Raw genomic sequence first — 9,970 nt, 5'->3', positions numbered from 1 at the left:
ATTTTGCTTACAGCCTGTTCCCTGTGTAGAAACACACTGGCAACCAGTGCTTCTTTTGCAAGGAAGTCAAGTGGCTTCTGCCCATGTTCCTGATAATACGTGTAGATGTGTAAACAGGAGTGGCTCTGCTTATTGGGTGGACGCTGATACAATAAATCTGTGCTGCAATTTTTCTTAGTTTTCCTCTTCACGTCCCACTCTCGTGTACCCTGTCGTCTCCAACCCTTACACTGCATGGCATAGATAAGTTTTTGCTTTAGTCTGTCTGTGATTTTGGTCCTCAATCACAATATTACGTGTACAAAACATCCTAAAAAGAATTCTAAAAATGCCTTTAATCACATACAACTTTTTTCTTTTTTTTTTCTTCCAGAAAAAGAAAATAGTAACAGTCTCTCTAACAAAACTTTGAGAGATAGTGGGTCACCCGAGGGCCGGCCTGCTCCTGACTGCTTCGTGCTTCGTACTCGATTGTAATAACCTCCTTCAAGATGGAGGCATGAGCTCGGTTGCTATTTTTCAGTTGTTTTGGAGTAGTAACGAGAGGCATTTCCAGTGACCCAAAAACACTTCTTTTGTTCCAAACAAGGGGACTCCTTCAGGTTGCTCCTGAGCCAAACAAACTCTCAGAAACAATATGCTGCGTTTTAACTCGACTCACAGTATTAACACGTAAGTGACAGCTTCAGTCACACAGAGTATAATGGAATATTTTTGTCAGGATACCGGTATTTTCTTTTGACACACGTTGACTTTATGCTTATCACACCTACCAGAGCTCCACAGAGCCTGGAATGTTTTACAAACATGAAAGTCAAACTATCACACGTACTTTTTTCTTTATTTTTTTTAAAAGATTGTATTCGATCATGATTGGCCCCTGGAGGTAGATGATATCTGTTATTGTATAAGCATGGAAGTGCTCTGCATTGTTCGTCTTTGATTGCTCTTGCCTGGAGGGCTCTAGACCTTGGTGTCTACGTCACCAGAGATGGTGGTGCCTGCATCATCAGGCTGTTGTTGTTGTTGTTGTGGGGATTGCGACTGCACCTGCTGGTCCGGCGTGTTCTCCAGGGCCCGCGCCACATGAGGGGGCTGGAGCATTATCCGGATGCGCTGTAGGGGAGACATCAGAGATGAACACGCTTCACCTCACAGACGCTTCACCTGACAGACGCTTCACCTGACAGACGCTTCGCCTCACAGACGCTTCGCCTCACAGACACTTCACCTCACAGACACTTCACCGGACAGACGCTTCACCTCACAGACACTTCACCTCACAGACACTTCACCGGACAGACGCTTCGCCTCACAGACGCTTCACCTCACAGACGCTTCACCTCACAGACGCTTCACCTCACAGGCGCTTCACCTCACAAACGTTTCACCTCACAGACGCTTCACCTCACCAGCGCTTCACCTCACAGACGCTTCACCTCACAGACACTTCACCTCACAGACGCTTCACCTCACAGACGCTTCACCTCACAGACGCTTCACCTCACAGACGCTTCACCTCACAGACACTTCACCTCACAAACGTTTCACCTCACAAACGTTTCACCTCACAGACGCTTCACCTCACAGACACTTCACCTCACAGACGCTTCGCCTCACAGACGCATTTGCAAAACCACCATTAACATTTAACAGTTTCCTAACCTCAGTCATATGTGTACTGGTGCTCAGAAGAGGCCATAGTGCATGGGGTAGTGTGTGAGGGACAGAGTCAGATCCCTGGCTTGAGAAATGACACTCTGAGTGGGGTTTACCTCTTTATACGTTCCCTTCAGGGTGAGGAACATGTAGACCATGTAGCCAGGAATGAGGACCATAGAGGAGAGGGCCATGAGCCAGCCGACACCCTGCCCCCATGTTGGAAACACGTAGTTGTTCATGGTGAGGGGGACCATTTGGACCGCACTGAAGAGGAACACTCCCTTGAAGGATGGGAGATGACATCGTAGTTTGGTTAGATGTATGTACTTACATTTTTAAATGTCACTTGTGAATGGGTGATGACCCTGTACCTAAAAACACTTTTTCAGTCTTTTTCTGGGCTTACAGTTTGATCATCGTTACCCTCATCACAGCAGCTCATACACAATAATCATCAATCAACATTAAAAATTAGGGTCAAAAACTCACAGCCACAACCAAAGGCGTGAAGAAGACCCAGCAGAGCTTCCACCATATGCAGGGTTTGTATCCAACCATCTCCTGGATGTTGTCATAGAACTTATTCACACCTACATTAGCACAGAAAGGACAAACATGACTTACCACCACAGACCGAAAACCTGCAAAGCCGAGTGACACTCTGACTGACAGCCTGTGCTGTTACACAACGCCTATCATAGACGCTGCAGGAAACAGCTCAAGTCATACTGTACTCAGTACCCTCTTCTGAAGCTGTATTCAGTTCTAATTTAGATGTAAATTGTAAATCCTCAATTGAGTTTGACAAATGATTTCATCATATTCTCTATCATTTTATATTTTACATTCATGCATGATTAACAGCTGGCGATCAACATGAATAACAACTTATGTAACACTGACCATAGAACCAGGAGATGGAGATGCACTCAAAGAACACCAGGAAGAGGAGACACATTCCACTGGCAGAATAGTAGTCAAACAGCTTGAAGACATAGAGGCCACCCTGAGGACGGAGCAGGACACATGACATGAGCAGGACCTGCTGAACACCACCACGTCAGATGTGCTTAGCACAGTTCTGGAATACACGGATTCAAGTGAATATCAAAACAAGCAAAGTTTCAAATGTCTGATGACATTCTTTCAGAGAAATACCTGCACGGCAGTCTGATTACCTGTGTGATGTTGGACAGGCCGATGACATAGGAGACAACGCACACGCACGCAATGAAGATCTCCCGCCTATTCCTCAGAAGTCTCGGAAACTCATCCACAAGAGCGGTGATGAAGCCCTCCACGGTGCAAAACTAGATCCAACATGAAGGTTTTTTACCAAAGTCATAAATAACTGGGCAACTTCAGGGTCACTAGGGTATCATGGTGGACCAGGTGACTCCCAGAAACATACATATAGTAATAATGCTTTTACAGGTTCGGACAATTCTTCGTTATCTATGCTAATTCATTGTTTCGCCATGCTAATTCATCATTAGCTGTCATGGAAATTCTCTCTAAAATGACAAATAATCACACGCAAGACATTGTTTAGAGTGAAACCAGTGACCTTTATTCCTTCATCAAGGAGTCCTAAAAGTATCAAGATATTTGTTGTGTTTTATCTAATATTATTGGTAATGTCTTTCAGTTGTCATGTCTGATCTGACCATCTTCAAATATTTAAAGTTTAAGTTATAAAGTAGACAGTACACCAAATTAATGGACAGGGTGAATTACCAAGAAGTTTAAGTACATAGTGAATAATATCACTTATACTGTTATAAAATAATTATTACCTTTGATGAATGTTTTTGTACAAGGAAATATTAAGTTGCATTTAGACTTACTGCATACTTGTGTGAATATATCTGAATACAGTTTTTCAAAACTTTGTCTAAAAATGTGATAATTGCACTATGGAATTTCTTCCATTTAGCCATGATGTCATTTTTGAGTGAACTGCTCCATAGTGAACAGCACTGTGAACTGCTCCATAGTGAACAGCACTGTGAACTGCTCCATAGTGAACAGCACTGTGAACTGCTCCATAGTGAACAGCACTGTGAACTGCTCCATAGGGAACAGCACTGTGAACTGCTCCATAGGGAACAGCACTGTGAACTGCTCCATAGGGAACAGCACTGTGAACTGCTCCATAGGGAACAGCACTGTGAACTGCTCCATAGTGAACAGCACTGTGAACTGCTCCATAGGGAACAGCACTGTGAACTGCTCCATAGTGAACAGCACTGTGAACTGCTCCATAGGGAACAGCATTGTGAACTGAAACACACATTACTTCTGGAAGCTATAAATAATTTCAGTACATCATCAATATTATATATAAATCATCTGATATAATGATTATTATGTAAAGACACAGACATGTTCCAGCTGTTTTCATCATTTTCATTCATCTAAGCTTTTAATGGAAGATGAAAGGCTTGTTTAATTACAAATTCATTTCACTTAAGAGGTGTTAATTATCCCAGATGGGCTTTTTTCTTGGACACTGGCTTGGCTTTTCATATTTTGTGCAGATGCAGGTGAACAACTGGAAAAGCTTCTTCTTACTAACTGATTCTGTTCATTTTGAACTATGGTTCAACTGCAGAACAAAATGTAAGAAGATTTTTTTTCCCCGAGCCAATAAATGAAAAAAAAAACTGCATATGCAGCATAGCATGTGGAAATATATATATATATATATATATTTATTATATTATTATATTAATAACAGCACCATCAAAATTTCTGATAAGGGTCATGGCCTTTGTTGCCTAAGACACATAGAGACAACACAATTCTTTGTTCTTTATTCTGTGTCTGGCCACTAGGGGAGCTTTACCTAGACACAGCTGGCCAACCTGGCTGGGTCAGATGAATTCTCCAGACCTGCTGTTTACACCTGTTTACACCTATTTATCAGATCAGCGCTTCTTGTTGCATCATGTTGAATGTTCTCACCTGGCTGTCGATTCCCAGCATCAGGAGCATGGAGAAGAAGAGGATGGCCCACAGAGGTGAGATGGGTAACTGTGTGACTGCCTCTGGGTACGCCAGGAAGGCCAGACCTGGACCTGATCATGCACAGAAGACCACAGAACCAGCAGGAAGCCAGTGAGAGCTGCCCAGTGTATCTGTGCAAATTGAGCTTCGTAACTCTTTAAAGCTATTAACCCTATCAAAGCAAAATTACAGTCGATGCTTCAGTGTTGGTTTGGTTATGTAACTGCGATGCATAAGAGGTGAATTGGTGGATTACCTGATGCGGCTACGTCGGCTATAGATCTCTTCGTTACATGAGCCATGAAGCCCACAATAGAGAAAATCACAAAGCCAGCAAACATACTGGTGGTGGAGTTAATGCAGCACACAATGACAGAGTCTCTGCATGAGGAAACAGGAGAAATGGACATTGACCTCACTGTTCACCTGACATTCAGACCTGCATACCAATATAACAATCACCCAAGAATAAACTGTAACCCAGATGGTTGTTTACACAATTTGATGAGCAACACTTTTAATTAAATGGAAATTATATGCACACTCTGCTTCTGTTTATTTATAAGCTCATACACTTAATCTTTACTTATAGTCAACAAAGCAGGACACATTTAAGTGTTGGTGGAAAGTGGCAAGTGTTAAGTAAGGCTGTTAAGTAAAGGCCCTGCTCTTAAAATGAATCAGTCTGCACTCTTACAGTCTGCAGTGACCAGACAGTTTTTCGGGAGGATGTATAATCACATTACAGGTTGCACGTACCTGTAGACATTGTTGTTGAAAGGATTGTAGCTGCCAAGAGCAATGAGAGAACCCAGGCCCAGCCCGTACGAAAAGAAAATCTGAGTAGCAGCATCCAGCCAGACCTAAAAAGAAAAGGAGACACTCGCACGTGAGACGCTCGCACGTGAGACAACTGCACATGAGACGCTCGCACGTGAGATGCACACACGTGAGGCGCTCGCACGAGAGACGCTCACACGTGAGACGCTCGCACATGAGACGCTCGCACGTGAGACGCTCGCACGTGAGACACAGCCGCAGTGATCGTTTGCTGACTGTCTGTTGATCTGTTGGTTTTGTTTGTTGTGCTCATTTACTGAAACCTGTGAGATTACCTCCGATTCTTTGAGCTTCTCAAAATTGGGTGTGATGTAGAACATGATTCCCTCTTTTGCTCCTGGCAAAGTCACGCCGCGGACGAACAAGATGAACAGCATAACGTAGGGGTAGGTGGCAGAGAAGTAAACAACCTGAAACCAACAGCAACAAAATGCCTTGTGTTGTCTGTGTACAATTTTGGTTTATCATGTTACATTATAGGTCTTTGTCTCAGTAAGTTTAGACAAAGCAGATTCCAGTTTGTAATGGAACATTGTTTTCATATAATTCATTTGGTTGGATCTTCTAACATGCTATCACCAGACATTATTATTGAGCAATTTATAACCAATATTTTAATTACCTAGTAGCAAGATGCCAGTTATGTATCAACTGGTTATTGATCTGTCAGTTATCTTACGAGAGGATATATGCAAGAATGGCTGCTTCATGTTAACCGTGTCCAAACAGGACACGGGGAGGGGAGAGAGGCCGCTGGGCACCAGGTCTGATGTTTACGTTCACTGGAGCAGAATTGGCTTGTACCATCAGTGCAGCTCTGCTGAGCACTGAGCTCACGCCGTCCTTCAGGGCCTTCTTACCTTTCCAGTCCAGCTGACACCTTTCCATATACAGAAGTACACGAGGACCCACGCGACTGCCAGAGTTATCGCCAGCGGCACGCGGATCTGGCCGGGCTTCTCCAGGCCGTCGGTGATGTTGTGCACGTTCCGCCTGCGTGAACGTATCCAGACGTCAGAATGGAGACTCGGGAGAACACTTATCTTAATATCCCTTGCTTTTATCCATATCTCTTCTTATTATTTAACAGACTTCACAAGCATTGTGTAAATATAAAGTCCAGCATGTGGAATAAAAAAAAGATTTTTGCAATATCTTACTCCCAAAACTCCAGCACTGCACTGGTGAGGTTGGTGGTATCAGCAATGCTGTAATTTGTAAAACATCTCTCTGTATTCCACGGGTTATTACATGATTTCCAGGGAAGGTCCTAAATCAACAGAAGTTTTTTGTTTTTCCAAAGATAATTGTTTATGTGCTGTCTTTCTTCAGACCAACATGCACATTGAAAAGGCTGTAAAAGTACTTACAGTTGTGAACGAGTTGTAGAGGTAATACAGCGCCCAAGCAATGATGACAATGTAGTAAATATTAAGCCAGAAGGAAAGAACCGCTGCGGCGAGACCGACACCTGTAGCGCGAGCACGTATCGTTGTGTCAGTCACGTTAGACGTTACGATGTTTCACAGTAGTGTGAGGGGATAGTTATAACGCATGTAGTGAGTTGCAATAAAAGGTTGTCCATAAAATATTGATCTTGTCTTGGCAAATAATCAGTGCAGCTATGATACATTGATTAAACGGTTATTTACTGATCTATTTAGATGTTGTGCACATTTTTAGCATAGTTCCATATAACACTGTCGTGTTTAAGGTCAAGATTTTGATCTACAGCTGCATTCGGAGCTTGTGGTTCATTTAAGGTGCACGCCAGAAGAGAGAGACAAGAGGTGAATTGCTAAGACCGTAATACCTTTGAACATTGGAGCTAGTTTCCAAACCCCGAGTCCGCCGATTGAAGTGTACTGACCAAGAGCACATTCTAGCAGAAACAACGGAACTCCCGCAAATATGAGGGTCAGAAAATAAGGTATCAAGAAGGCTCCTGTAGCATAAAAGTAAAAGAAACGTATGTAAACCACGAGCATAAATATAAAAATATGTATATAAATCTATACAAATCATTGCCGCCACCAATCTGTACTGAAAAACAAATGAACATTAGTCTTTCGCTGCCCACTTCAACACTTTCTGTAGTTCCATAAAGCAGTACAGCACAACGGAACCTCGACTTACCTCCCCCGTTTTTTCCGCACAGGTAGGGGAACCTCCACACGTTCCCGAGTCCGATGGCATACCCCACACAAGACAGCAGGAAGTCGAACCTCCCGCCCCACGTTTCCCTGTCTGGAATATCCTTCTTCTTCTTAGCTTTCTCCTCTTCATGTTTCGGTTTATCGTTAGTTGTTACCTCGTTCAGCTCTGTTACAACTTGTCCGTCCGCGCCATTCGTCGCCATGTCTCTGGGTCTAGCAGAGGTCCTGGCCGCTGGACGCACCACTTCAGCACCGGTCCACGTAGACAGCAGCTTCGCGGTTTTTTTGGCAAACGCTTGAACCAACTGAACCAAACTGGGCCGAGACCGCAACGTCAGACAGCTCGCGAGTTTCCGTTAACCTGAAAACAGGAAATTATATTATTACTCCCCCACTCTTTCTTCTAGCTGGCTGCTGTCTTGAATACCGAGACAATTAACGTCTCCATACAGATCTCTAAAGGCGAAGTGCTCTTTCATAGATCTCGCCTCACCGCTACTGTGATAATTAACAACCACTAATTATGGTTCGTTTTCAGTGTTTTTGCTCATTAGCCATCATGACGTAGCCACCAGGTTATATTGTCACAGCCTTTTTGTTTAAATAAAACAAAACAAGACAAAACAAAAACCTGACAATTCTAACTACTCCAATGTTATATAATTGACACACAAAATAACGGCAATGAATAGATTCCAAATGCATACCACGTGTAATATATGTCTGATATACGTTTATCTGAAATCTACTTGTTTATTTCTTATTTATTACTTTATTTACAACCACGTTTTAAATTCAAGTGTTCAAATTTCAACGTAAACTGAGCACTGTAAAAGCGACAAAAACATGTGCATTTCACAGTTTCCTATAGTTACTAGAATTCCTTACGTGCGCGATAAACTATCTGAAACAGCAATGAATGTTGTAGTGGAGTGTATTCAGGGAGTATGTAAGATTTGAGCGATGATTACACGCAGAAGAGAGACGCTGTTCGGGTTGCGGACACACATGCCCTGTGCGCAAAGACTGTCGCGCCAGAATGTGCTCTCTAACCCTTTGTGTGTCACAATGAACAGACTGGACAGACCATATCGTAAAAACATTTAGAACAAAAAGAAAAAGGTAACAACGTCGGAAGTCACTTAACCAGTCCTAACAAAGTGCGCTCACGTTGCGAGCTAGGCTTTATGATTATGAAATTGTTAACAATCAAAAATACATAATGGAACAGTGCAGTGCCTTAATAAATTTGATAACGATACATTTAAATGTGTCAGTTACTGCCACTAAAATATGCATATACAACAACAAACAAACAATAAACATAAATAAACATCTACTTTCAGCTCTTACAGAAAGGGTTAGTTGGTTGCTGCGAGCTGTGCAATGAGGTATCCGTAGATTCCTCCCGAAGTTGAAAACTTCCAGTTTTACTTGGAACATAAATGTTGTTTATTTCCATCAAAATATTTGAAAAAAATCCCAAATGATCCAGAGAGAAGCAGTCCGAACGTCTGGCTGTGGGGAGCTGTCCAGAAGCGAGCAGTGCTAACGAAGGTGATGAATCCAGCCGAAAAGGTGCTGCTTCTTCTCCTGCGACTTCCAACATCAACAGACAGGAACATTGAGGGGAACACAATTCCCAACTCGCATCTACATAGCGTCAATGTCATCTGAAAGTCGATCCCTCAGCTTCTCTCTCTCTCTCTCTTTCTCACTCACTCACTCACTCACTCACTCACACACACACACACAGAGAGAGAGAGAGAGAGAGAGAGAGAGAGAGTCTATCTCTCTCTGGTCTATTTCACTGCACACACCACAGACTATTCTCCAGGCAAACGTAAACATATGGATATTTTATGTGGATATTATGGAAATAACAAATTTATAAGTTCAGCATTTTCTTTAATATTGTTTATATGCACAAAACAGTTATATGACGGTCCGCTGCCGTGAACAATTCTTGTGACGACCAAGGAATTGCAGCCAAAAAACGCAAAAATTCGCCAACGTCACACGCGTCCTGCTTACATTTTTATCTTCGGATTTAGCCCATCATTACCTTTTCAAAAACTTACATTTGACTAAAATTGCAGCACGAAATTACTCACGCGGTCGTACTTTCATTTGTCATGTATGTTTATGTGTCTCTCGGGATTTATATGATTCTAAAGGAACCTGACACCTTGACCCATGGACCCACTCACCAGACCACTTCCAATAATAACGCATTGAAGGTTGAAATATATGCTAAATATACACCCAAGATAAATATAATAGTAGGGAGAAACACTAATTCT

General features: G+C 42.6%; 1 protein-coding gene across 1 annotated transcript; it reads right to left on the bottom strand.

Moving 5' to 3' along the window:
* Positions 1–310: 310 nt before the first annotated feature.
* On the bottom strand, positions 311–9,369 carry slc6a1a (solute carrier family 6 member 1a). Its single transcript, XM_077018770.1, has 15 exons — positions 9,021–9,369; positions 7,648–8,028; positions 7,325–7,456; positions 6,882–6,982; positions 6,672–6,781; positions 6,372–6,504; positions 5,787–5,921; positions 5,431–5,534; positions 4,928–5,052; positions 4,630–4,742; positions 2,841–2,972; positions 2,566–2,668; positions 2,152–2,252; positions 1,776–1,943; positions 311–1,116 (listed from the first exon to the last, which is right to left on the bottom strand). The coding sequence occupies exons 2-15, from the start codon at positions 7,868–7,870 to the stop codon at positions 964–966; spliced, it is 1,833 nt and encodes a 610-aa protein (XP_076874885.1). The 5' UTR covers positions 7,871–8,028; positions 9,021–9,369; the 3' UTR covers positions 311–963.
* Between the last annotated feature and the right edge of the window lie 601 nt (positions 9,370–9,970).

The sequence above is a fragment of the Brachyhypopomus gauderio genome, chromosome 10, assembly GCF_052324685.1.
Source record: "Brachyhypopomus gauderio isolate BG-103 chromosome 10, BGAUD_0.2, whole genome shotgun sequence".
In the NCBI taxonomy this organism is placed as follows: Eukaryota; Metazoa; Chordata; class Actinopteri; order Gymnotiformes; family Hypopomidae; genus Brachyhypopomus; species Brachyhypopomus gauderio.
The sequence above is the reverse complement of the archived record's forward strand: the minus strand, read 5'-3'. Positions and strand labels throughout refer to the sequence as shown.

What these genes read in the sequence shown, in the direction of transcription:
- slc6a1a (XM_077018770.1), bottom strand. Translation starts at nt 7,870, where the DNA reads ATGGCGACGAATGGCGCGGACGGACAAGTTGTAACAGAGCTGAACGAG. An exon ending in GTGCGGAAAAAACGGGGGAG is followed by an intron (nt 7,457 to 7,647) that starts GTAAGTCGAGGT and finishes TTTATGCTACAG; the next exon opens with GAGCCTTCTTGATACCTTAT. An exon ending in AGCCGACGTAGCCGCATCAG is followed by an intron (nt 4,743 to 4,927) that starts GTAATCCACCAA and finishes GTGCATGATCAG; the next exon opens with GTCCAGGTCTGGCCTTCCTG.